The sequence below is a fragment of the Pleurodeles waltl genome, chromosome 12 (assembly GCF_031143425.1).
Source record: "Pleurodeles waltl isolate 20211129_DDA chromosome 12, aPleWal1.hap1.20221129, whole genome shotgun sequence".
Lineage (NCBI taxonomy): Eukaryota > Metazoa > Chordata > Amphibia > Caudata > Salamandridae > Pleurodeles > Pleurodeles waltl.
This window is the reverse complement of record NC_090451.1, coordinates 363362352-363389558: the sequence shown is the minus strand read 5'-3', so window position 1 is coordinate 363389558 and position 27207 is coordinate 363362352. Positions and strand designations below refer to the sequence as shown.

Sequence of the window (27207 nt, the reverse complement as noted above, 5' to 3'; positions counted from 1 at the left end):
GTCATAGCAGAATGTTAAATTTTCCAAAATTACATGCCTGCTTTCTTAATCCCTTCCCGCCGTTAGTAATTTTATGACATTAATTAGAAACATTGTATTCGTGGTTCTGTTTACATATTGCATATCGCCGACTGCTTTTTTAAAAAATGTTAGGCATTTACTGTAAAACCAAATAGTTGGTGGAATTCGTGATTCGTTGCGTGACTTGAAAACAACAAATTTTAAGATGCAGTGTGAATTTATGATTGCATTTGCCCGTTGCTTATGATGTGTAGAGTCAATAGAAATGCGTTTTTTATTGCACAGACCTAGCCACAGGCAACGCATGGCCTAGCCATGTGCAATTGCACATAGAGCAAGTGCAATTGCAGGAGGAAGACCGGCTGAGGTAACGGTATAGGATTAGAGTTCGCAATGTCTTCTGAACAGGTGTGTTTTCAGATCTTTAACCACTTCGCTGCCAGGCCTTTTCCCCCTCCTGTGCCAGGCCTTTTTTTGCCTATTTGGGGCAGTTCGCGCTTAGGCCCTCATAACTTTTTGTCCACATAAGCTAACCAAGCCAAATTTGCGTCCTTTTTTTCCAACATCCTACCGATTCTAAAGGTACCCAGACTTTGTGGGTTCCCCTGAAGGAGGCCAAGAAATTGGCCAAAATACAGTGAAAATTTCGTTTTTTTTCAAAAAAATTGGAAAAAGGGGCTGCAGAAGAAGGCTTGTGGTTTTTCCCCTGAAAATGGCATCAACAAAGGGTTTGCGGTGCTAAACTCAGCAGCTTCCCAGCTTTCAGGAACAGGCAGACTTGAATCCGAAAACCCAATTTTTCAACACAATTTTGGCATTTTACTGGGGCATACCCCATTTGTGCAATTTTTTGTGCTTTCAGCCTCCTTCCAGTCAGTGACCGGAATGGTCATGAAACCAATGCTGGATCCCAGAAACCTAAACATTTCTGAAAAGTAGACAAAATTCTGAATTCAGCAAGGGGTCATTTGTGTAGATCCTACAAGGGTTTCCTACAGAAAATAACAGCTGAAAAAGAAAAATATTGAAATTGAGGTGAAAAAAACATCAATTTTTCTCTACTTTTTACTCTGTAACTTTTCCCTGCAATGTCAGATTATCGAAAGCAATATACCGTTACGTCTGCTGGACTCCTCTGGTTGCGGGGATATATAGGGTTTGTAGGTTCATCAAGAACCCGAGGAACCCAGAGCCAATAAATGAGCTGCACCCTGCAGTGCGTTTTCATTCTATACCGGGTATACAGTAATTCATTTGCTGAAATATAAGGAGTAAAAAATAGCTATCAAGAAAACCTTTGCATTTCCAAAAAGGGCACAAGATAAGGTGTTGAGGAGCAGTGGTTATTTGCACATCTCTGAATTCCGGGGTGACCATAGTAGCACGTGAATTACATGGAATTTCTCAAATAGATGTCTTTTTTACACACACCCCTATATTTGGAAGGAATAAATGTAGAGAAAGACAAGGGGCAATAACACTTGTTTTGCTATTCTATGTTCCCCCAAGTCTCCCGATAAAAATGATACCTCATTTGTTTGGGTAGGCCTAGCGCCCGCGACAGGATATGCCCCAAAACACAACGTGGACACATCACAGAAAACAGAGCTGTTTTTAGCAAAGTGACTACCTGTAGATTTTGGCCTCTAGCTCAGCCGGCACCTAGGGAAACCTACCAAACCTGTGCATTTCTGACAACTAGAGACCTAGGGGAATCCAAGGAGGGGTGACTTGTGTGGCTCGGACCAGGTTCTGTTACCCAGAATCCTTTGCAAACCTCAAAATTTGGCTAAAAAAACACATGTTCCTCACATTTCTGTGGCAGAAAGTTCTGGAATCTGAGAGGAGCCACAAATTTCCTTCCACCCAGCATTCCCCCACGTCTCCCGATAAAAATGATACCTCACTTGTGTGGGTAGGCCTAGCGCCCGCGACAGGATATGCCCCAAAACACAACGTGGACATATCACAGAAAACAGAGCTGTTTTTAGCAAAGTGACTACCTGTAGATTTTGGCCTCTAGCTCAGCCGCCACCTAGGGAAACCTACCAAACCTATGCATTTCTGAAAACTAGAGACCTAGGGGAATCCAAGGAGGGGTGACTTGTGTGGCTCGGACGAGGTTCTGTTACCCAGAATCCTTTGCAAACCTCAAAATTTGGCTAAAAAAACACATGTTCCTCACATTTCTGTGGCAGAAAGTTCTGGAATCTGAGAGGAGCTACAAATTTCCTTCCACCCAGTGTTCCCCCAAGTCTCCCGATAAAAATGATACCTCACTTGCGTGGGTAGGCATAGCGCCGGCGACAGGAAACACCCCAAAGCGCAACGTGGACACATCCTAAATTTTGGAAAAAAACAGAGGTGTTTTTTGCGAAGTGCCTACCTGTAGATTTTGGCCTCTAGCTCAGCCGGCACCTAGGGAAACCTACCAAACCTGTGCATTTCTGAAAACTAGAGACCTAGGGGAATCCAAGGAGGGGTGACTTGTGTGGCTCGGACGAGGTTCTGTTACCCAGAATCCTTTGCAAACCTCAAAATTTGGCTAAAAAAACACATGTTCCTCACATTTCTGTGGCAGAAAGTTCTGGAATCTGAGAGGAGCTACAAATTTCCTTCCACCCAGCGTTCCCCCAAGTCTCCCGATAAAAATGATACCTCACTTGCGTGGGTAGGCCTAGCGCCTGCGACAGGAAACACCCCAAAGCGCAACGTGGACACATCCACAATTTTGGGAGAAAACAGTGCCTACCTGCGGATTTTGGCCTGTAGCTCACCCGGCGCCTAGGGAAACCTACCAAACCAGTGCATTTCTGAAAACTAGAGACCTAGGGGAATCCAAGGAGGGGTGACTTGCGGGGCTCGGACCAGGTTCTGTTACCCAGAATCCTTTGCAAACCTCAAAATTTGGCTAAAAAAACACATGTTCCTCACATTTCTGTGGCAGAAAGTTCTGGAATCTGATAGGAGCCACAAATTTCCTTCCACCCAGCGTTCCCCCAAGTCTCCCGATAAAAATGATACCTCACTTGTGTGGGTGGCCCAGGTGCCTGCAACATAATAAGGCCCAAAACCTGAAGGGATAGAAGGGATAGCACAGCAAGTTTATAAGGGCATATTCTTTTATACATCTTTAGACGGACTCTGCTTTGGGGACCCACATAAGTGAGGTGTCATTTTACTTGGGAGACTAAGGGGAAAACTGGGGAGTAGGAATTTTGTGCTGGAGCGGTGATCCTACTAAGAAAAATCAGGAAAATATGCTTTTTTATGCAAATTGTGAGGTTTACAGAGGAGTCTGGGTAAGAAAATGTTGGGGGAGCCACACAAGCCACACCTCCCTAGACTCCTTGGGGTGCCTAGTTTTAAAAAGTTTCTGGGTTTTGTAGGTTTCCCTACATGACGGCCGCACCCAGGACCAAAAACATAGGTGGGCCCTCCCCCCCAAACACAGGTATTTTTGGAATATATCACTTTGATGTGTGCACATACGTCCGTGATGTGCCAAACACTAAAATTGTGAAAAGAAACACACTTAGGTTATGTGAAGAAGACCCCTCACCCACCAACCAAGTTGGTGGCATGCTTCATCATCGGGGTCCCACCTGAGGCACCTAGCGTGTCAAGTGTGCTGCGACGCCTGATTACAGCGGAGCAGGTTTTGTCATTTGTACCACACATACTGGTTGGATTTGGCACGAGGGTGAGTGATGGTTCAGTAGATCAAATTTTATTAACAAGAGATTTCACAAAAGTGAAATGCACTGGTAATAACTGAAAGGCCAAAAAACTGAACCAATGACTCACAGCTCGTGAGCTGTAAAGCCACGACAAGGCACCAACCGCTTTACAGTCCATTCACACACCTTTCATACATGACATGCACTAGACCATTCACGCCGCCAGCCACGGGCCCAGCACATTACAAGACTCGCATCCACAGACAGCGCCAGTCAAGGGCCCATCACTTTCATACGCCCACATGCCTGATACAGCAATCACACCAGCTGATGAGTGTGTGGACTGGCGTTTGGCCGGCACTGCCAGCCAAGCGCCACACCACCAGCCAAGCGCCACCCCACCCCACACACACCGCCAGCCCAGCGCCACCCCACACACACCGCCAGCCCAGCGCCACCCCACACACACCGCCAGCCCAGCGCCACCCCACACACACCGCCAGCCAAGCGCCACCCCACACACACCGCCAGCCAAGCGCCACCCCACACACACCGCCAGCCAAGCGCCACCACACCCACGCCGCCAGCCAAGCGCCACTCTACACATGCCATCCCCTTTTTTTTGTTTTTAAACAACAAAGAAACCACTAATCATAAATTAGTACAAAACTACAAACACAAAAGCTCTAACTGAATACATGACTAATGCCAACCGTGAAACCGAACATATAAAAATATAAAACACCAGTTTACGCTCACGGAATTTCCCAATAATTCTTCTGTGTGTGGTAGCTCCTGAAACAGCCACCCACACACAGCCCAGGCTTTGAAGGACAATCAGGGCAGTACATCCTAGTCTCCTTCCTGATACCTCTTCGAGCACAGACTCTACATCTCTTAGCAGGAAAGTTTTTTTTGGCCGTGGGAGGAATGTGCTCAGCAAAGTGACGATCTTTCAATCTAGCCACATCCTCCCCCACTGCTTCTCTAGGAACTCTTGCCTGTTCCAGCACAACAAGGCTAGCTATGAGAGACTCCTGAAATTTCACAAATGTCATCCTTGACTCTGGAGAACTATCCTTAAACACAACAAAAGCATTAAAAGTTGCCAAGTGGAACAAGTGAAGCGCTAATTTCTTATACCACACATAAGACTTACGAGCAGCAGTGTAAGGTTCTAACCTCTGATCTACTCTATCAACACCACCCATGTGCTTATTATAGTCTAAGATGCACACAGGTTTGCGCACTTCGGCAACCTGACCCCAAACAGCCACAGGTGAAGTACTCTCATCATGCATGGTGCTTAGCATGTATACATCCCTCTTGTCTACAAATTTCAGAGCTAGCAGCTCATCATTCCGCAAGGCACTGCACTGTCCCTTCTCAAGTTTTTTACAGACAAGCTCTTTTGGATAGCCTTTCCGATTAGAGCGGATTGTGCCACAAGCAACAGTGTCCACTCTGAACAACTCCTTGAACAACCGAACTCCAGTGTAGAAGTTATCTACATATAAATGGTGACCTTTGTTAAACAGTCGTCTACCAAGTTCCCACACAATTTTCTCACTAACTCCAAAAGTGGGAGGACAACCAGGGGGGTCAATATTGGAATCCCTACCAGTGTAGACCCGGAAATTATAAACATATCCTGTACTACTTTCTGACAGCATATACAATTTAATTCCATACCGTGCCCTCTTGCTAGGAATGTACTGCCTAAAAACCAAACGACCCTTGAACAGGACCAAAGACTCATCTACAGATATTTCTTTCCCTGGAACATAGATCTCTGAAAACCGATCTACCAAATGATCAAGGACAGGTCTAATCTTAAAAAGACGGTCAGAATCAGGATGATCTCGTGGCAAGGCTAAAGCATTATCTACAAAATGCAACATCCGAAGAAGAAGCTCATACAGGTTACGACTCATGATGGCAGGAAATATAGCAGTTGCCATCAAGGGACTAGTAGACCAATATGAAGACAGCGACGGCTTCCTTATCAGCCCCATCAAAAAAGTTAAACCCAAGAACTTTTTCAACTCTTCCAGATTTGTGGGAATCCACCGGCTAGCTCTAGACTGTGGCCTAAGTCTGGCAGCGTTGTCCCTCAAAAACTGCTCTGCATACAAATTAGTCTGCTCAACAATCTCTTCCAAAATATATCGTCCATAAACAACTCAAAAAAGTTGACGGGCAAAAAGTTTTCCGTATTAACTCGACACCCTGGAAAACCAGTAAACGCAGGCAACTGTGGCTGCTCCATGTTTGGTGCAACCCATGCGTCAGGTCTTCCAATGGGAAGCCTTTCAGCCGCTGGCTCCTGCACCATTGGCACATCACTGTCCTCCTCTAAAACAGGCCCTTCATCAGCACTGAGAGTGGCTTCATCATCAGATGATTCATCTCTGACAGAAAATTCACTTCCAGAATCCTGCACTTCCTCCTCTGCCTCAGATGCAGAGTCAGTCTCATATTCATGGTCAGAAGATGACTCAAAAAGCACACTAACAACCTGCTGAGCGGTCATCCTACGGCTGGCCATGATCCTTCCTACTAAAATTAACTGGACAAATACACCACCAACAACCAGCACTGTGTAAGATAAGTAACAAAGTATAGGTTTATCACTAAGAATTATAAACTCAAAAACTATACTGCTCACTTGCCTGAAAAAGCTTGACTCACCAGCAACTACTCTGCACAGCCACAGCAATCACCAACGATATCCCACTAAAAAGAGAAAAAAAAAAGCAAATTAGACATAAGACAACACAATAATCATTGTGCATAACTCTAAGGACAATTTCACACACAATCCTGCATTCAGTACACCACCTACAAACATGTCATTCATGCATTGCAACAATACTCACTTGGAGTAAATTTATTTACTTACCTAAAACATGCAACTACGCAAACCGCAGGACAACTACTGCCAAAACTGCAACAAGCCACAGCAAAGTCAGCAAAAGCTTTGAACTAAAACAAAAAGGAGAAAAACTGTTATTATCATAAAAGTAAATACTTCGCCAGTTGACAAACACTCCGCCACTAACCATTTTTTCATTTTCCCGTGTCTAGTCTTCTCTGCTTGGGGGAAGATGGGCCTAAAAAAAAATAGGCCAATCTACCCCCAAGGGGAGGGGGCAGAAATCGCCCAGATTACATTGCACCCTTTGGGGGGGGGCGACCCTTGCCCAAGGTGCCACACCCCCACACAAAGCACACACACACATACATAGTATCCCTGGCGCTATGGGGATTCTGACCCCCTTGGGGACAGAAAGGCCTAAAAAATAGGCATATCTGCCCCCTAGGGGGGCAGAACTGCCCAAAAATACATGTGGGCCCCTGGGGGCGACCCTTGCCCAAGGGGCCACCCCCCAACACAAAAAATAAAAATCAACAATAAAATCCCTGGTGTCTAGTGGCTTTCTGCCCCCCTTGGGGGCAGATCGGCCTAAAAATAGGGCCAATCTGCCCCCAAGGGGGGCAGAAACGACAATAAATACATTGCGCCCCTGGGGGGAGCGACCCTTGCCCAAGGGGCCACCCCCCAACACAAAGCACACATACATACATACTATTTCTGGCGCTATTAAAAAAAATAGGCCTCTCTGCCCCCAAGGGGGGCAGAACTGCCCAAAAATACATGAGGGCCCCTGGGGGCGACCCTTGCCCAAGGGGCCGCCCCCAACACAAAAAATACACATCAACAATAAAATCCCTGGTGTCTAGTGGCTTTCTGCCCCCCTTGGGGGCAGATCGGCCTAAAAATAGGGCCAATCTGCCCCCAGGGGGGGCAGAAACGACGTAAAATACATTTGCCCCCAAAGGGGAGCGACCCTTGCCCAAGGGGCCGCCCCCCAACACAAAAAATACAAATCAACAATAAAATCCCTGGTGTCTAGTGGCTTTCTGCCCCCCTTGGGGGCAGATCGGCCTAAAAATAGGGCCAATCTGCCCCAAGGGGGGGCAGAAACGACGTAAAATACATGTGCCCCCAAAGGGGAGCGACCCTTGCCCAAGGGGCCGCCCCCCAACACAAAAAATACAAAGCAACAATAAAATCCCTGGTGTCTAGTGGCTTTCTGCCCCCCTTGGGGGCAGATCGGCCTAAAAATAGGGCCAATCTGCCCCCAGGGGGGGCAGAAACGACGTAAAATGCATGTGCCCCCAAAGGGGAGCGACCCTTGCCCAAGGGGTCGCTCCCCTACACTAATATTCACACACACACACACACATACAGAAATCCCTGGTGTCTAGTGGGCATTCCTGCTGCCCGATCGCATCGCGATCGGGCAGCAGGAATGCTCAAAGAGACATCGAGGGAAAGGAAAACCCTTTCCTTTCCCTCGATGCCTCTCTGAGAGCACCCCCACCCCGCAGGAAGGTGAAATACTCACCTTCTCCCTTGACGCGCTGGAAGCAAATGGCTTCCAGCGCGTCATTCCCCCTTTCCATGAAATCAGCGCGCGATCGCGCACTGACGTCATGGGGGGGGGTGGGCGTGAAAGGGGAAGGGATTCCCCTTTCAGCCCTGGCCTGGGGGTGTTGGGGGGCGGCCCTCGGGGGAAGCGCTAGCGCTTCCCCCGACTGCCAGTCCCTGGACGTAATGGTTACGTCCATGGCGCCACACGGGCGCTGCCATGGACGTAACCATTACGTCCGTGGCGGGGAAGGGGTTAAACCGATCAGGGGTGTGTTGTGTATGAGTTCCTTTGTTAAGCAGCTTCGGAGTCTTCGAGATTGTAGCCTAGAGTCTCGGTTTTGGCCTTTTTTGCCGCCTGGGTTTGTACAGTTATGTATAATTTACTTTTATTCAATAATTCCATGCGTTTGTATCATGGGGCATGGTTGTTGGATTGATGTAAGGGTGACTAACTCTAAAATAAAGTAATTTGATTTTTAATGTATAGCCTCTGATTGACCTTATTATAAAATCTAGCTTTTCATATGCCTGTGACAGGCAAAGGGGCATTATGACAGATGGGGCTCTAGTCCCATTAAATCTTACCATCTTGTTTTCAAAAATTAGTTTTGAATGCTTATAAGTGGAACAGTGGTTTATCTGGGTTTCATTCAGTTGCCTTTTTAGATAGGCAAAGAAATATTCTAAGTTGGCATATATTGTTAAAAAAAAAAAACATAACCGTACTAGATCTTTGTAAGTGATTTAATTCAAACAAAAAATAAGCATATAAAGGTAATTCAAAAATTACGGATAGTATGTATCGTATACACAAAACAGACAAGCATACATTGTGTCCCAATGTGGAAAAGACACAGAACTGAACGCGTCTTATTTATATACAAACAGCAGCTTTTAAGTGTGTGTCCTAAAACAAATGTGTTGCAAGTTACATAACGGCAATTGACCTAGGCCAGTATTAATTAGCCTGCAATGAGGTTAACAATGTTTCGAACTCCATTGAAGTATAGAGTTCTCTTGTAGACAGTCAGATGATGGGGACACCCGGGAGAGGAATCCGCAGTACTCTGATTACTAAAGGATTAGTTAGGTGTTTATTGAGGTCATTGTTACAGGCTGGGGTGGGTTCAGAATAAATTACCTAAGAACATGGAGACCACAGGCACAGTGATTTCTGGTGAGTTACTCACCATCACGGTGTACCCTTGTGAATCCTTCAGCGTTTGACGCAAGGGCGAGAAGACTGGATAACTAAACATGGCTGCCTTCCAGAAAGAGGTTTGGAACGCATGAATCAGTGATATACAAGAATGGTTTGTGTTGCTGGGATTCCAAATAACCAAGTGGAATAACTATATCTCATCTTGTGTCTAATAGACAATGGTTTCAAACTTTCAACAAAAGACGTGTTGTGGTGCACACTCTTTGAAACGATTCCCGGTAATTAAAGTTTGTGCATAGGATGGCTTTCCAACGATGGTTGAAGCAGACATAACTGTGTGCATTCCCTGTGAAACTATACGATAATGTATATAATGTTATTATTGTAGCTATCAACAGCCTGTTCTCTATTTTATCAGACCCCTATATTACCTGTAATGTATTTTTTATTAATTTACAGCTATCCAGGTGTATGTAACTTAAATACATTTACTGATTCTTCGCAATATGTGTAAATGGAGCTTCTGTAGATACTGATAATCTGTCTTCTATTTTCATGGATGGTTCCTTTGCTGCCCTCAATTATGTCTTTCCAATTTACAGCTATTCAGGTCTAGTACAAACTAGCATTTTATTTTGAATCCAGGCAACACGAACATTTTCTTGTATATCACTGAAATATGTATTCCAAACATCGTTTTGGAAGGCAGCCATGGTTGTTTATCTAGTCTTCTCGTCCTTGCATCAAACGCTGGAGAATTCATAAGGGTGGACAGTGCTGGTGCGCTGCTCCCCAGAAATCTCGTTTAAGAGTGTGTGAGTAAAGATTACTTACTGACTCTGCGTCAGATATGTTCCTGAAGTAATTGCCATTCAAATTAACCCATCCTTTGGGATTAGAAGTGTGCATCTCTGTGCTTCCCATGCCGTTTTTTCCTGTGGTGGGTTTTGTACTGTGTACTGACATTTTGGATGCAGCAACATTTAGTCTGTGTCAGAATGCTAAAACGAAACCGACCTTATGGAAGTAAGAACACTTTTTAAAAAAAAAGTTACACCTGATCCAGCATGTTTTGGCACAATTTCTGGGACTTGAGAACGTGCTATATAGCGCCAAACAGGGACACAGCTGATGAATGTTGCAGGCACCACCTTCTGGGGACTTGGGAATGCTGGCCAATGTAGTCTCCCTTTTGCAGCCACAGAACCCGTGCTGCCGGACTTGAACATGTTACATAGCGCTAAACAGAGACACAGCTGCTGAATGTTGCAGGGACTGCCTCCTGGGGCCCTGGAAATGCTGGCTAATGTAGTCCCTCTTTCTCTGCCACAGAGCCCCATATTTTTAAAGAGACACAGGCGTGTTTCAGGAGTAAGGTTAGTACCCTCTAATAGGTCTTTCGCTTCAAGGGGCTATGCTGGAAGTACGTCACCTTGAAGCGGGACCATCTTTATGTTGCTTTTATTGATTTAAGAGCAGCATTTGACCTGGTACTGAGGGGCAACCTATGACATGTTCTGGAAACCTATGGAATTCCAAGCAACCTACTTTAGATTCTGAGGGAGCTCCATGTTACGGCTAGGATTCCCATAAATCAGGGAGTTAGGCAGGGATGCGTGCTCGCACCTACTCTTTTTAGTCTCTCCATTAATGGCGCTGTTAAATGGTTAACTCAAAGCAAGCAAGATGCACCCAAGTCCGCAGGCATCCGTGTCCCACTCCTTATGTTTGCCGATGACACCCTCCTCATTTTTAGAACCCCATAGGCCTACAGTCTTAATTGGATTCTTTTGCAGCTTTCTGTGTAAATCAGAAGTGTAGAACTTAACCCATGTAAAGTCCTCATCGGTCTTTTAGAGGTAAGATGACAATAGATGGTCCTCCGTTAGAACAGGTTGCAAATTTCGACTACTTGGGAATAAGATTGGCAGACAGTTCGTCTTGGGGGCCGCAAATGGAGAAAAGTAAGACTATTCTTGATCAGAAGGCATCAGCACTTAGGAAGAAATATAATGCCACCTCAGGGGGCTCTGTTTCACCTACATTTTGCGTATATGGAGCCACAGCAGTGGCAGCAGCCAATTATGGGGCAGAGATATGGGGCTATGCCGATGCAACTGTGCTTGAGCAGACTGAAAATAAATTAATCAGGGCCCTTTTTAACTTACCTTTGAGCGCACCCCCTCATACCTCTGAGATTTGACCTAGCACTAAATAGCATCTATTTGGTGACTTTGCTAAAACCACTGATATTATGGGTGCGGTTATTGTCATCCACGGAGTTGGCTTGTATAGGGGACCCCTTAATAGAATGAATTTCTTTTGATGAACAAGTACGCACCCCATGGCTAAAACAAGTCAAGAAGGGGTGAACTAAGAAATTCCCCAGTATAAATAGTTAAAGCTGACACACAAATTGAAAAGAACTTACTGGGAAAGTGCCATGCAGTGGATTTGGAATGACCACCTCAGAAGCAACCATAAAAAGGCAGTTTCTGAAGCACAAATGTCTCCCTAGTTTTGAATCATATATGGACAGACTATTTCCTTTACAAACAAAATATCTAAATGTTCAATTTAGATGTAGTGCCCTACCGCTGAGATCATTTACTTGTAAGTGGGATACAACTGGCTGCTCTTCGAACTACTGCTCACATTGTCTGCATATCGAAGAGACGGTGGAAACCTTTTTTTTCCTGTTATTTATTTATTGCCTTGTAAGAAATGGATTATTGCAGTGTGCAAACTTGAGGGTGTGAGACACTATTGGGAGGCTTTAAGGATTTTGAAAAGTGACTCAAAGTAACGGATTGTGTTTGCCGTTTCCTGCTTATGACAGTGGCCATGGAAACTAAGATCTAAAGCATTGCGTTCCAGTGACCTGACCACTAATTTGATACGTTAAGGGGAGCCTTGTGTCTAACAGTTGTATTTGATCTGAACTATATTACGCTAGAGGGTACATAACGTAAATCCCATTGTATTTTATGAAATGCTTGCTAACATGAATTGAGCCCCTTGGTTGTCATTGTACCCAATTATGAAGTATATAAGCCAGGACGTTCCTTTTCTTTATTCGATATTGGGAGTCTAATATCAGTGATTGTATAATGATTTTCTGCATTCTCAATATTAGTTATTTTTGAATATATGTATTTGACTTTTAATATGTGTATTCTTTATAGATGCTTTTATCTGATTCTATTTTTATTCATTTTAACGTGTTTTTGTATTGTATATAATACTTTTATGGCTTTAGATGAAATAGTTACTACTGCAAGATACCATATCACTTTGCCCCTAAGTTAACTGAACTATCTATACATGCAATAATATACACTCTGCTATATAGAGTCATGTGTTCAGCTTGGCTCTATCTCCTTACTGGTAAGACTTTTTATGTGTGTTATGTGAGGAGAATTTTATTCAACATAGATTTGTAAATGGGTTCTTGATGCCAGAGTGAGAAATAACTGCTGTGCCAAATGAAAATGCTCTTGGTAATAGCCCCGTCGTCAAGGTTTTACGGAAAACAGAAAAGAAAATTGTGTGCAAATTCTGCCATACCGAACCCCAAAAAGAAGGGACCGGTACTGAAAAAATTTGGCCATCTGGTCGTGCTCATTTAAATTTAGGAATGGAACTGGGAGGAACCTGAAAGAGCGGGAATCGCTCTTCCTAGTGCAATCCCATGGCTGACAGAGGAGTACCCGGGGGCATTGAAGAGGTACGAGATTCACGCGGAAGCTCCTCTTGCCCCCCGACAGACCGGAAGAAAAGGGAACCCCCAAAGAGGAAGCAGACAGACGGGACGAAGGAGCAGAGAGCGGAGAAACCAGCGAGACGGAGTAGCGGGAGGCGAGGCTCTAGACGTTGACGAGAGAAGACTCAAAGCCGGACGAAGGAAAAGACAACCAGAGGAATGGGCCGAGGGATTCCTCCAACACCACGGAACTTCCAGGGAACGGCCCAAAGCCCCAAAACACCACAACCCAGGTACGTGCCCACGGCTGGCACTAGTTGCAAAAGAGCACAGGGAGGGGGAAGAGCCAGGGACTGTGAAACTTAAGGGGAAAGAAAGTACTGTAGGGTAATAAAAGTAGATGACTCATAAGGATTTTGGACAGGTGTTATTTTTCTTCACTACCCCTTTTCTGTCTTGTGCATGGGCCCTTCACCTTCCCTCCCTTGGATACTAGCGATGAGAAAAAGTTCACTTACCTGATCACGAGTCCTTTGTTGTCTATTGTTCGAGGGATGCCCCAGTCATCATCACACGCCTGAACACCTAGGAAGAGAGAAAAGGAGACATAAGAGAACTCATCAACCCAAGAATGGCACATCCTATCACAATCTGAAGAACTGACAATAAAGCAGAGTTGAACCACCTGGCCGGAAGCCTGTGATCCATATTAATTTTGTAAAATTACTATCCCATCCATCTCACCCCTATACAAGGAATAACTAACAAATGGGAAGACCTGATATTTTGTCTGTCCTTGTTGTAGGCAGGAATACTTCATTCCTTATATTTGTCCTTGGTTTCTTTGATCCTCAAGCAGAATCTTAAATTCTTGACAACCTATGCCTAGGGGATCCCTTGTATTCCCCTTTATCGAGTACTATTATTCAATATGTGCAAATGATACCACTTTGCTGTGGGTTTTGGATGATGGTCAAGACCTGCATTAGATATTTTCAGGACTGTTCTGTACTTTTTATTTTCTCTTTCTGTTCTTTTTAGGCTCTTTCCACTAATCCGGATAGATTAGGTGGATGTCATGTCAAGATATTATTCAATTAGCTTTCCCTTCCCAACTGTTACCAGAGTTCTACTTACCCTATGACTTATCCTTTGCATTAGAGCCCCCTGTTACCATTTTTGGGTAAAGCCTTCGAGCCAAAATGAGCTCAGGTAGGTGTCCATTTCTAAAGCCTCTAGTCAAGGAATTAAGAAGCCCAAGAGTAGTTGAAAGAAAGTTACATGCAAGTAATGTTGCTTCCAATACCATTTATGAAAAATGGTTGGGAGGAAGAAACCAGTTGTTTATTACTCTTCTTTTAAAATGATTAATAACATGACATATTTAACAAGTTTACAACAATATGAATTCACAGCCTTTTTTGCTTCTTTCACTTTAATACCATCTACTATTTGGTAAATGGGCCATTTTAGTAGAAGTGCGCAGAAAAGATAACCACATTTTTAGAATTTAAAAATCTGCATGTTTTTATCTTTTGAATATCTGTGTGTTTTAGGGTGGAATAGAACCTGGGTGTGATGTACTAAATAAAAGGGCCACAAATTAAGGTCTCCACTTGAAACTAAAATAATGCCCTAGAGCAGGCAATTCATGCCTTCTCAAATTACTACGGCTTCCTTTGTTATACCTGTTCAGGTCACTAGTCTTCGTGTAATTTAAGCAACAACATGGTACTTTCGGATCTTTGTTTGCAGTGTGTGTGTGTGTAGCTATAGATGACATGTTGTGAACTCTCCTACCTCAGATCATTATAATTTGTTTTTGTTCGAAGGAATGTCGGTTTCAAGGTGACTTGTGGTTTTGTCCCTGAAATCCACAAGCACTAGGACACAGACTCCACCTCACATTGTTTCTTCCATCATAAGACAACGACATGCCTTAGTCACTGCTACGTCTGACAATTGAAATCCTTTTAGCCTGATTCCTGAGAAAAGGCGATCATGACATTGAAGTGAATATAAACTATACTGACCACACTCACATCCGTTGACTCTTAAGAACCAGGGGCAGGTTGTTTGAAAATAATTCGTTGGGGGGAAGGGGGTGTATGAAGAATACTGTTTGTTTTGTCCGTCTTGAAACAGCAAGTTCTCATGGTCAGACCAACACTGGGTCTATAAGTTGTACTTACTGAGTGACCACCAGTAGACTGCCTATAAGGCTTGCAATGCCTTTAGGTTAAAGTAAACCATTCAGAACCGATGGGACCAAAGATAGATGCACTGCTCAGAAATGCCGCACCAGGACTTTAATGATTCCATGTCTGAAGTTCAAGAATAAGAGGGAGTTGAAACCTACACGTAGGAAAAAATGCATCTCGCCTATTATGGATACTGAAGACCGGTCCCACCACTACTGATCTCAAAGAAGATAGTCTCACACAAAGGGCCCTTTTTCCTAGGGATCAGCCTTGAAAAGAATCTCAACTGCAGAGAAAGGAACAGCCTAGAGATTCACCTTTCTTCGTTTAAAGAACTAGTGCTAAAAAAGGTTTGACAGTCAGCTTTGTAATCGGGACCCCTCCATGCTGAACAACACAATCATTGCTAGAGGAAAGCTGTACTTGAGGGAACAAACCTTGAATCTGAAAAGATTCTCAAGGCCAAGATGATGCGGATATCTTGTTGATGGCGAAAATAGCTTTGAGGCATAGCAAGACTTTGGCACCCAGCCCAAAGGGACAGCGAGAAGGTTCTTAAGTGTCTGATGTCAGGCATGGAACCATATTCATTGACCCTGCCACAGGACATATTACTGCTAGATCTTCGCATGAGACATCATCCCTTCCAAAAGAGCTCAAATACCTATTGGGAGAGGCCATTTCTGAAAAAAATAGACAATTTTTAGTACCCAAGAAAGGCAAGCGCTCCATCTACCCTACCACCTAAATAAGGACAGAATGCCAGAGGAACAATTTGTTGTGGAGGCAGAGCATGAGGAGTGCAGCGAACAGGTAGCTCTGCCACCAAGGAGTGACCTTCCCAGCAGTTCCCCCAGATCACTCTACACCTGTCAGGGGAAGATTGGGGTCCTACCTTTCAACGTGAGTCATAAACTCAGATCAGTGGGTTTTATCCACCAATGCCCACGGTTACTGATGGAGTTTCATTCTGTTCTACAAATTTGACCACACTAAAATCAACAAGGAATCACCTAAAACTTTTATTACAGGCGATGTAGGCACTTCTACAGAAAGGGGCATTGAAAATAAGGATCAAAATGATCAAGAAGCGTGCTTACTCTCTGTGCTTCCTAATCCCCAAAAACATATTAGACATTGCAGGTAGTTTTGGATTTTAGTGTGTTAAACTACTAGATAATCTTAGAACACTTCAACACACGGTCTCAATGAAAGATGTTACCCCACATCTAAGTAAGGGGAGGCAACTTGACAAACCTCAGTTTAACAGATGCGCCCTTCTGCATGAAGGATGTGCAATGCCAGCCCCTCAGGTTTGCTTTAAAATGAGCACATTACCAATTCAGAACTCTGCAGTTTGGAGTAACAATAGCTTATGTCTTCCCATAGCCAGATGATTGGCTGGACAAGGGGACAAGTAGATCATATTGCCTTGCTCATGCTCAACCAGCTAGATGGCACAACCAAAAATTCAGTTTCACAATAAATTTCAAAAATATGATCTATGCCTGAATCAAAGCGAGGGGTTTCTGGGAGCAACACTAAATTCAGTGGTAGTGAAAACTTAGCCCAGATGTGTGAGAGAGTGATTGCACTTCAAAGCTTGATAACTTTTCACCAGACTTGTTCTCTAACACTGAGGATAATAATGAAACAGTTAGGGATGATGGTGTCCAGCCCTGGGTACAAGGCTAAAAACGCAGTCTTTAAAAGAATGTCTCACCAGACAATGGTCACGTGCAGCTCAGAAATGGGAAGAAATAGTCTTAGAGCTGAGCGTTTAGCGGACATTGCAGTGGTGCAAAAAAAGTTTTTTGTTACTGGGCAGATCATTGTAGACCACCTGCTGTAGGTGACTATATAAATACAGATGCCTCCCTCATAGGTTGTGGAACAGACTATCAGAATCCAAACATTCAGGGACAGTGGTCCACTCAGGAATTAACTCTTCACATCAGTGTTTTGGTTCCTAGGGTTTTACATCCAGCCCTTTAAGCATTTCAAACAGTGTTTCAGTACACGGTGCCACAGTGTTCATCTACAGAAACGTGGGAGAATGCACTATCAAAATTAGCTGAAGACATCTGGCTTTAGGCGATATATCATAGGATCTACTTGTTGTAAAAACACCATCCGGGTTCCACAATAACCTTGCTGATCTTCTAAGCAGAATGTACTTGGAAACTCAGGAGTGGGAAATAAGGTTTCATGGGCTCAACAGCTGCTTGTAATGTTGGAAGACCCCCACGATTCAACTGCAAAATGCAACGATTCAAATGCAAAATGGCAAAGCTTTGCTACCTGGATCCTGCAATGACAGTCCTTAGGGAATACCACATGGGTCTTTGGTCAAGAATATTTGCTTGTGCCTTTCCCCACAGCCACTCATCCCTTTCGTTGTGCAGAAAATGTGTCCGACTCCAACAGCAGTTGTGTTAATTGCTTCAGCATGCGCTCGTCGGTCGTAGTCCTCTTTACTGTTTGAGATGGCCAGGAGTGGTGGCTCGTGTCCTGTGTCCCTGCTGCTGTGGATGGCTGGGCAGCTGATTTCTCAGTTAGCTGCTTTGAGTCCCCACGGCCAATGATGGTGCCGTAATAGAACCTATTAGGGATGTGCATTCGCCCATGCGAAAAGCTTCTAATCCATCCAGACTTGCTCATTCAGCATCAAGGCGGGTTGCCGCATCCAGACCTCAAGCTATTCAACTTTGCTACTTGGCAACTGAGGTCTTCACATTTGGATATTTGCACTTATCAGAGGAATGTGTGTAAGTCTTACAGAGGCTAGAAAACTTACTGCTCGCATGTGCTGTGAGGGTAAATGGAAATGGATTGTGGTTAACTGTATCAGTCACAAGATTAGCTTTATAAGCTGCTATAGAACACATTGTCTGTTACCTCTAGCACCTACTAAAACCAGTGTTAGCCTATACTCCCTTAAGACTACACCTGACAGCAAGTGAATACCTGCAGAATAGGAAACATCAATTAATATTTAAAGTTACTGTTATTAAAGCTTTTATGAACGGTCTTAACAGGGCGATTACTCCAAGACTGTCTTGGGATCCTCACATTGGCCTCACCAGGCTCCTTGGAACCCCTTTTGAGCCACAGCACTTTTTTTTCTCTGCAGTTTATCTTTTGAAAAGTAGTCTTTGTATTGGCGATAACCTCCCTCAGAAGAGTGCGATAACTTCAAGTTTTATCAGTTGAGAAACCTTTTATGCAGATGCACAAAGACAGGGTGAAACTGCACACACATTCACAATTCTGCCCTAAAATAGTGTCACTGTTTCATGTCAGCCAGCCTATAGAGTTACCATTGGTTGTTTACTTCCACAACCACTAGCACACACATCTCTGCACTCGTTCTGTGTCCAAAGAACCTTCGGGTTCTGTGTTGGCTGACTTGTTCCATTAGGAAACAACAGCTTTATGTGGCCTTTGTACATGCGTCTTGTAAGTCCTAGTTCTGAAGCTGAACTGGCAAGTTGGATTGTTAAATGCCTTCGAATGTGTTGTGTCAAAGCCAAAATGTCTCTAAGTATTACACCTAGGATAGATTACACTCGGAAGAAGGGAGCCAGAATGTCTTTCTTTGGAAACATTCCATTAGCAGATGTTTGAAAAGCTGCCACATGAACTTGCATTCGCACTTTAACTAAACATTACCATGTGGGTGTTCGTGCCAGACAAGAAATGTTAGTTTGACAAACTGCACTTACAACTTTGTTTCACACAACTCTATTTCTGCTCACAGTCCACTACATTAGAGACGTTGGTGCTGCTTTTCTATCCATTCATTGTATATAAGCTACAGCTTCACATGCTGCAACCGGTGCACCTGTAACACTCAGCAGTCTGTAGTGCTGTAGATTTCCAAGCATCCTTCCCACCACCTCAGAAAGAGGCATATAAACACACGTATGTTCAAATGATTATATAGAATTATTTTTCCATTACACACTCATTATTTCGACTTGGCTTAAACAAAGCAACTTCTTGCTATCTATAAACCTTGGGGAGAAGCGGGAAAAATCTGAGGTAGGCCTTATGTTCTCTGGTACATTGTGGATTTCAAGGGATTTGTCACAGTTCACCTTGAAATTGAAATTCTTCCTTTGAACAAAAACAATTTGTAATTGTCTGAACCCAACACTAGATGGCAGGAGTGTGTGCAACATACAAATCTACAGCACATAAGGCTGCGAACCGAGTAGTAGAAAACTCTTTCCTTTTTGCAATCTGAAAATATGTATTCGACTTTGAAATATATATTCTGCAAGCAAACCAGTTAAGTACTTTGGGTTGCCTTTGGAATGTATTGGTAATGTTTTTTAATGTAAAATGCTAAACCCAAAGGACAGTCTGCTGGCTGAATTTCCACAGGTACAGTACGGAGAGTAAAGTCCTCGGGAATTAGCAGTTCTCTCCATAAGTTAGAAGGTTTTCTTTTACTACCGGACTGATTATTGGATCATGAATCTGTCTTACTGTTTGTCCACAAAGCCTGCGCAACTTAGGTCCGATGCTTAGATTCCCACGGTTTGCATTGGCAACTTGTGGCGCAGGCAATGAGAGAATGCTGCTCCGAAGGAAACTTGGACTCATTCTCATCTACTTTCTGTGGTCCATCCCCCCATTCAGGAGTACATGAAGTTCTCTATTTGTTCAAATGATAGACCACCAGCACTTCTGATTGTTTTTAAACCCTCTTTTTCTAAGAAATATAATAGTGTTTGTCTCCTTTAATCAGGATCATGAAATGGCTCCGGACATGTTTTACTGCATGCGGCTTCTAGAGGAGACCGGGATCTGCGTTGTCCCTGGCAGCGGGTTTGGCCAGCGCGATGGAACCTACCATTTCAGGTACAGCATTATCTCAGGCATACTCCCAAATGCTTACTTTGTGTGAGAGTTCAAAAGAAATCCGTTGTTTCATGTAGCATTATTGATACTTGCTCCGAATGATTGGGGTGTTTTTTAGTATCTGAGAAATTTAAAGCGATATTGGAGGCATCACGAGAGAGAGAATGCTGTAACCTCAGACGTGTTCTTCTGGTTGGCTTAATAAAAATGTATACACAAGCCCTTTGAGTGACATTTAAGCATTTCATCTCAACGCAAGGCTCCATGCCTGTACTGTCTATGCTTGCTGGGCTTTTTTTTGTTGCTACAGAAGTCGTTTTACTTAGTGAAAAAACGGCATTACATAGTTTCTAACCTTGTATTTTTCCATCTTCTTTCGTAGAATGACCATTCTCCCCCCCGCCGAAAAGCTGGTGGTACTCCTCGAAAAAGTGAAGGCCTTCCACATGAAATTTCTGGAAGAGTATTCTTAGGACTCTGGGCACCCTGTTACCGGATGCCACACTGAGTGACGGGATGCAGCGCACTGCTGAGCAACGATGTGGAGAAGGAGGGAGTTCTCCAACAGTTCTGCTAGGACTTTTGGGGGATGGAGTGTCAGAAGGTGGAAGTTGAGGAATGACTTGTTAATGCTAGAAAAATTATTTTGTGCCTTGCCTCTCAGAACGAGACAAATAGGGCTTAATATTGCTCACACTTTTGTACTTTTTCGTTTTGTTATTTCCTATTTTCATTACAATTGTTTTAGTTTGTTTTCTTCTAAAGCCTGTTGGTTTGCAGTCATTTATTTTTTTACAAGATAGATGTAGTTTGGACAGATCTGTGGTTTCCTTTGGTTCAGGTGTGAGTGGTTAAAATACCTCGCTGTTTTTCAAAAACATTTTTAAGACCGGTGTTCCAGAAAAACAGCCTTGAGCAGCGTGTCTGTGTTTTGTTCTATCTTTTTTGATTTTCGAGTGTGTGGGTTATTTTTTTTTTTTTCTCGAAGTGGTTCTCTTTTATATTTTGTGGTTTAAAAGTAGGGAGAAGAAAAAGTAGCCATGCAATTGTTTAGTCTGCCAATCACAGGCAGTGCCGTTCTGTTGCGACCTCACGGTTAGGTTCCTGGAAGGTACGTGTGGCCGCTCTGGTGTGCATGTTTTGGGGTGAGTGGCTGCTGCTTTTTTTTGCCTCAAGCAGTGAGTGAGCCAGTGACATGCATGGTCTAATTACCCATGTCTGTAACGAATTGCAAATGGCTTTTGCCGTCATGAAATGCTCACAATAATCCCATTTTCATATCTTCATAAAGTAATTCTTGCAACCTACCTGGCATTTGTCAAAACCTGGGTCCCCCATAAACCTCCCAGTGACTTTAACATAGAAACAAGCTAGATACGGCAGCGACGAGAAGATGCAGGGGCAGTAGAAGGAGCAGCAGGTTGGGCGTCCTCTGCGTCTCCTCTCCAGGTGTAGTAAATGCTTTAATATCCGGCATCTGCTTCAGTGAGCTATCTGTGGCATGGGCGGGCCCGTATAGTTTCGTGGCCGTGGTGACCTGTGAACTTTGATGTGGTAACTCGTGTAAACAGAGCACTGGTTAGTTGCTGCACTGGTAACACACCTTTGGCTTATCATAACCTGGGTTGGTCGCGGGAATCACTGGCCTCGTTTACTTGTAGCTGCCATCTGTGTCTATTTGCTTCATCAGTTTATATCAGCAACTTTCTGCAAGTGGGAGCTTTTCTGCTGCTGTCTCATGATCTGTAGAGGTCATAAAGTGTACCTTTGTACTTACAGCTTTGCCTGCACAGACCAGAATCTACATGCTTCTCACTCAGTGAATGATCTAAACTGTCTGCCATCACGTAAACAAGAAGTAAAATGTTCCCGCGACAGTGCATGGGCTGGAGACCCGCGATCCTGTTTGTTTCAAGTTCAGTGCTAATAGATGTTAAAGGGAATTGTTTGTCTGCCTTTATGGTAAGGCCCGAACTGGCTGGTACTGATCTAGCATTCATCAGTGCAGCAGCTTCGAGGAGGTACACAAGCTGCTCGGTTTCTGTGCAGATGTGGGCGTCGTTCATAGCAGGACTCACGTGGTTATAGACCCTTTAACCATGATACGGGAGGGGCGGGTCTGTGGCACATGTTAGCTGGGATCTTCAGAAAACAGGAAGGTTTAAGTGTGTACTCTAAATTAGAAAAAGGCTTATTTTTCCATGACAACGCAATTTGTCGTAAATACCCGTGTACCACACCCCAATGAGCAGAATTGGGGCACATTTCAGTGCCCAAGCAGGCACTCTTGTAATTCTGTTCTTTTTCACTGGACATAGTCATTCACAAAAAATACCACCGGAAGAAAAATACATTGTTCTGTTAAGGAATGTTTGCTCTGATTTTTCTTTTTTCTTTAAAAAAAAAATGTATATCTTGTTTACATAAAAAGGGAGCTTCAGTTTACAGAGTGCATCTGATGGTTGGTCAAGAACCACTGGCATCTAGTTTACATAACACGTCCTTCACTTTTGGAAGATTTAGTTGCTAATGTTTTGTAAAAACAGGCCTCTTGCTTCTCAGACTGCTTTAATGAACAAATGAGCAAGCAAATCCTTGTGTAAAAACATGTATTTTGCTTCTTTTTAGTGATTTTACAACAGCTGTCTCAGAAGCCGATGTTCAGCCTGTATAACATATAATGCTATTGTGCCATACACTGGCTATAAGACTGTCGGATTTTAATATTGTGAGGTTGACAGTGTATTGACCATTCCTTTGTTCTAAAGTCCAGGTAGTGCTATGTTTGAATCAAAATACAATAGAGTGTATTAAGAGCATTTTCGGTGACGTGGCTCTGAGCAGTGTTGCGAACTGCATCTTAGTAGTTTGGCTCATGTCTGCCTTAATCGCAGTGAGGTTAAATTGTACTGGTCTGGCATATGAGACCTTGGTAAGATTGGGGAATTATGATGCTACAGGAGCTTTACTACGACCCAGACCTATTTGTTTAGTGATTAGTGGTTCTCCTGAAAGCAGCAGAAGGATGAAGGGGTTGGATAGTACTGGAAAGACATGTACACCCGTACCTCATCTCATCCATCATCTGATGATCAGTTCGGGAACTTGGAGGAGACAGCCTGAAAAATACAAAAAGAGAATATCAAATGCACTGGGTAATGCAAGATATGCTCTCTGCTTAATATCGGATTTCATCTTTGATTCGCTGCTGAGAAGCCAAAACAAGTGGAGAAATATTTTTCAGGACAGGGTGCACCTTCATGTTGGGTGGATTGTGGTCACTTAAGGTGATTCGGGACTGTTGGCATGTGCTGTTTTTCTGAACATTTTCTGTCTTTGCTCTCTGCTGAAGTCCATTGTGTAACAATAACATGAGAGTAACATATGCTAGTAAAACATAGCATTAGAAAGGGGTCCATGGGAAGCAAGCTTGAATCATTTTGAATTGTCCATCAACCAGAACATTGGGGTTTGCCACTTGAAAATAGATTTGAGCAGCTTTCTTTTTTGGTTACAAGCTCTCAAGTACACGCAACAATGTTGTCTTGTTAACACATTAATTGACGGTTAGTGTGATATTTTTATATTTTTCTAACAAGTGTAATAATAGGGCTAAACATGATCCTCTAGAGTTTTATTTATTTATTTTTGTTCGTCACAATTTATGTATGGGACAAGTAACACTTCGTCTGGCTTTCTGTTTGTCACAAAATCAAATAATTGTGTTAGGTGATATATTAAAGTACTTTAGTTTTCAGAAATGAAAACACGCAACAAACCTATATGATGAGTACAAGTCATACTGGACTAAGAACCCTCCAACAAAGCTGTGAAATACATTTTTGGGTGTTGTACATAAGTCAAGAAATATGTGACCTGGAACCTAGTAATATTCAGTAGTACAGCTGCCCCATCGTGTATCTTCATTATAGGTCTTTGCTTGGCGGAGTCAATACATTTTAATGAAGGTGAAAGGTTGCTAGGAACAGCATGAATCGACACTGGCAGGACAGACTAGTTGCCTTAGTGCCCATTGAATGTTTGAAATAGGAATTTTTGTAAGTGAGATTGTCGGTGCTTGATGAAACCAAATTACAATTAACCAGTCAAAAAGGCTTTTTTGTTAATGGATATGGGCAGGTCCTTTGGCAGCAAAAATACCACCAGAAAACAAGTGCATTAATATGCATGCTTTTTTTGTGTACTTAGATTTGCTTAGCAATGTCTCCTGGGGCTCCTTTTCTTTTATATTTGTTATTTTATTGTTTACATATATAAATATGCCATAATGACTGTTTATGCCTAAATAACAGCAACCAGACATTCTAAAAAGGAAAAAAACTGCTTAAGTCAAGCGGATTGTCTCTTTATGATGTAAGAAACAAGGCACAAAGTACACGTCTTAACTTAATTGGGTTTGTTCTACCATTTGTCCAAGCTAAATCAATTTCTGCTTGAATCCTAATAGCCTTTTCAAAGTGAAAGAGCTAATGCACATTACTGCCACATCTATAGCTGTTGCTTCGTTGTATGCAAGATGTCCAGTGGATGTTCTGCAAAGAGTGTTTTTCTTACCCAGGCTAACTAGCACTTTTGTTATTACATTGCCTTCAGGAGTGCAAAGTGACGAAGCTCACCAGAGTTTACAGGATTTTTTTAAATTTGAGCGTAGCCGAGTGGTTCATTATTATATATAATTTTGGAGTTTCTTTTGGGGCGCTTTTGAACCTGCTGGTTTCAGTTCAGAGCATGTGTATATGCTCATTCACAGAGTGTGGGACTTCTGTTGTTTTCATTCTGTAAATGTAGCATGCTAAAGGCTTTAACAAACAAACTATTCTGTTGAGGTCTGTGCCAAACTATTGTTCTGCTTCTGTTTTTGAAATGTCATTTGATAAATAAAGATTATTCTTTGTTTCTATTGAACAACGTTATTGTTTGTGACTTATATTAACACGTTTAGGAACTGTACTGTAAACTACATCATGGAGTATCTCCTGGAATCACACATTCATTGCATAGATTATTTTTTTTTTTCTTGTCTGCAATAATTTCCTGAGACGTGAGGAATTGATTAAGATGTGTTCCATCTGAAAAGAGTAACTAATCTTGAAACCACACACCAAATTGGCTTTTTGTAATCAGAGAACAGGTGATTTGCATCCAACATTCTGGGGGAGTTGGCACCACATGCTGTCTGTTCCCTCCCCCCCGGATCTCTGAAGTCTCAATTTTCTTTATTCGATTGTCTGAGCCAGTCCTGTTTTTACATTCCACTTTGGGACTAATATTCCTGATCTGATATTATTATGGAATAAATAATACTACAAGTCCCAGAATGCAAATACAAAGCCAGGACTGGCTGAGCTACTCTCGCATGGGCCTGGGAAACGTGGGAGCTCTTCTCCCCTTACCCCCTCTTTGCAAACCTTATGATGGGATGGCATATATCCTTCCACTGCTTACTTCTAGGGAGATACTTTTTTTTTTTTTGTTATGTACTATGAGAGTGCATGCATTTTCAGCTCTCCATCACATGCTTCTCTCCCCCTCCAGATACCTGCACCAAGCTCAGTGTTGCTTTCTCCACCATGTGCTGCTCGATTGATCTGTTGTGTACTTCCTCCCAACGCCAAGTCCCTCCCCCCCTCCATTTTGCTCTCTCCCTCATGTGGCGCTCCCCCCTTTTTCCCACATTTATTTTTAATTCCCACCTCTGCCCACTTCCCATTACTTCCTCCCATCACCTGCTCATTTGTTGGTCGCCAACCCCTTGTGACCTATTTGATTATTTTTAATTTAAATTGTTAAAGTTCTTGGGTCTGGCAGTTCCCATAAGCTGCAGGGTCATTCCACATGGCAGCCACAAATCTGGATCCTACTTCCCATCAAAGCTAGAGCGTCAGCGCACCAGCTAAATCCCTCCTCCTCTCCTGCTTGCCCATCTGTTACTACTCTGTTTCTTGGTTTGACATTGTTTAATTCATTTTTAATATTACAAGCATTAGCAGGCTGGCATTGATTCTGCCCATGTTTTCTTGGGTGGGTTTACAGTGTATTTTCTTCAAAATATTGAATTGCTAAGCGATAACTCGGTGTGTGTTTTTGTCCCATTTACCCTTGTGCAGCACATTTTCACACAGTGGATGCATGCCCCCCAATTTTCTGTGCAAACATACCAACTAAAATAAATTGAAGAGTCAGTACAAGATGTCTTTGGTACCTTTTTAACACTTGCCTTCAATAGAGACGGTTTGTGGTGCACAGCCTTGCCAGATTTTTTTTTTCTTTCTTTTAAAAATCTCTAATACATTTTTACTGGACATATGAAATAGCAAAACGGTTGCCACTTTTTTCCTTCTAGGATTTCTTTACTGGATCTTTGGTATATAGTTTATGGGAGAATGCCTATTGTAGTTGGAAGTCCGCGTGCCATGCATGTAATGTGATCTAGTCTTAACAATTGTGTTTTTCTTTGAACAGTTTATTTTTAATGAGTAATTTTTGGTGTATTTGTTTTGAGTTTTCAGATGATTTAGGTAGAACTGAAACCAGTAATGCATCTGAAATGTATAATGAAGGAGCCTCTTCTTTTACTTTCTTTTGCTTACACCTCCCACCACTTTAAAATCCTGATCCACCTAGTCAACCATCCAGTATTGCTTTGTCTCCTTACTATGATATGGAATCTCCACTGCCTCTTACCAAGTAAAGATGAGGTATAGCGCATTGCACTTGTCCAGAAAACAGTGGTGCTAGAACAATTTTCCGAGTGGGGGTGCTTGCCATCAATAATGCCTGACTTAAGTATGTGGGTAGAGGAGATGTGTAGGTCATCAGTTACAGCAGTCGTTCTTTTCTGCCACAGCCATCACTCCAATCCACTTTAGAGTTTTCTCCAAGGTTATGACCACAAGGTGGTCTAGTTTGTGTCTTTCATTTCTGGACCCGTGGTGAGCTCTAACTTTAGAACAGTGGCTCCTTTCAATTATGTAGGTGTCGTGCCCACTCCTTCTTGGAATTTCTGCCACTTGTTTCCCCCTGCTCAACCACTGCCTTTCCTCCTCAGCCTCCCATTTTCCATCTCATTGTAGGCGATCCTTGATCTTATTGTTAAGGGCACATTACAGAAG

General features: G+C 43.1%; 1 protein-coding gene across 1 annotated transcript in view; it reads left to right on the top strand.

The window, feature by feature from the left end:
- Positions 1-25003, top strand: part of GPT2 (glutamic--pyruvic transaminase 2) — a 235962-nt gene extending 210959 nt beyond the window's left edge. Inside the window, exons 10-11 of the mRNA XM_069216618.1 lie at positions 19962-20074; positions 20457-25003. Coding sequence (XP_069072719.1) covers positions 19962-20074; positions 20457-20547 — 204 coding nt within the window. The 3' untranslated portion in view covers positions 20548-25003. The remainder of the gene's footprint in view (positions 1-19961; positions 20075-20456) is intronic.
- The last annotated feature ends 2204 nt before the right edge of the window (positions 25004-27207 follow it).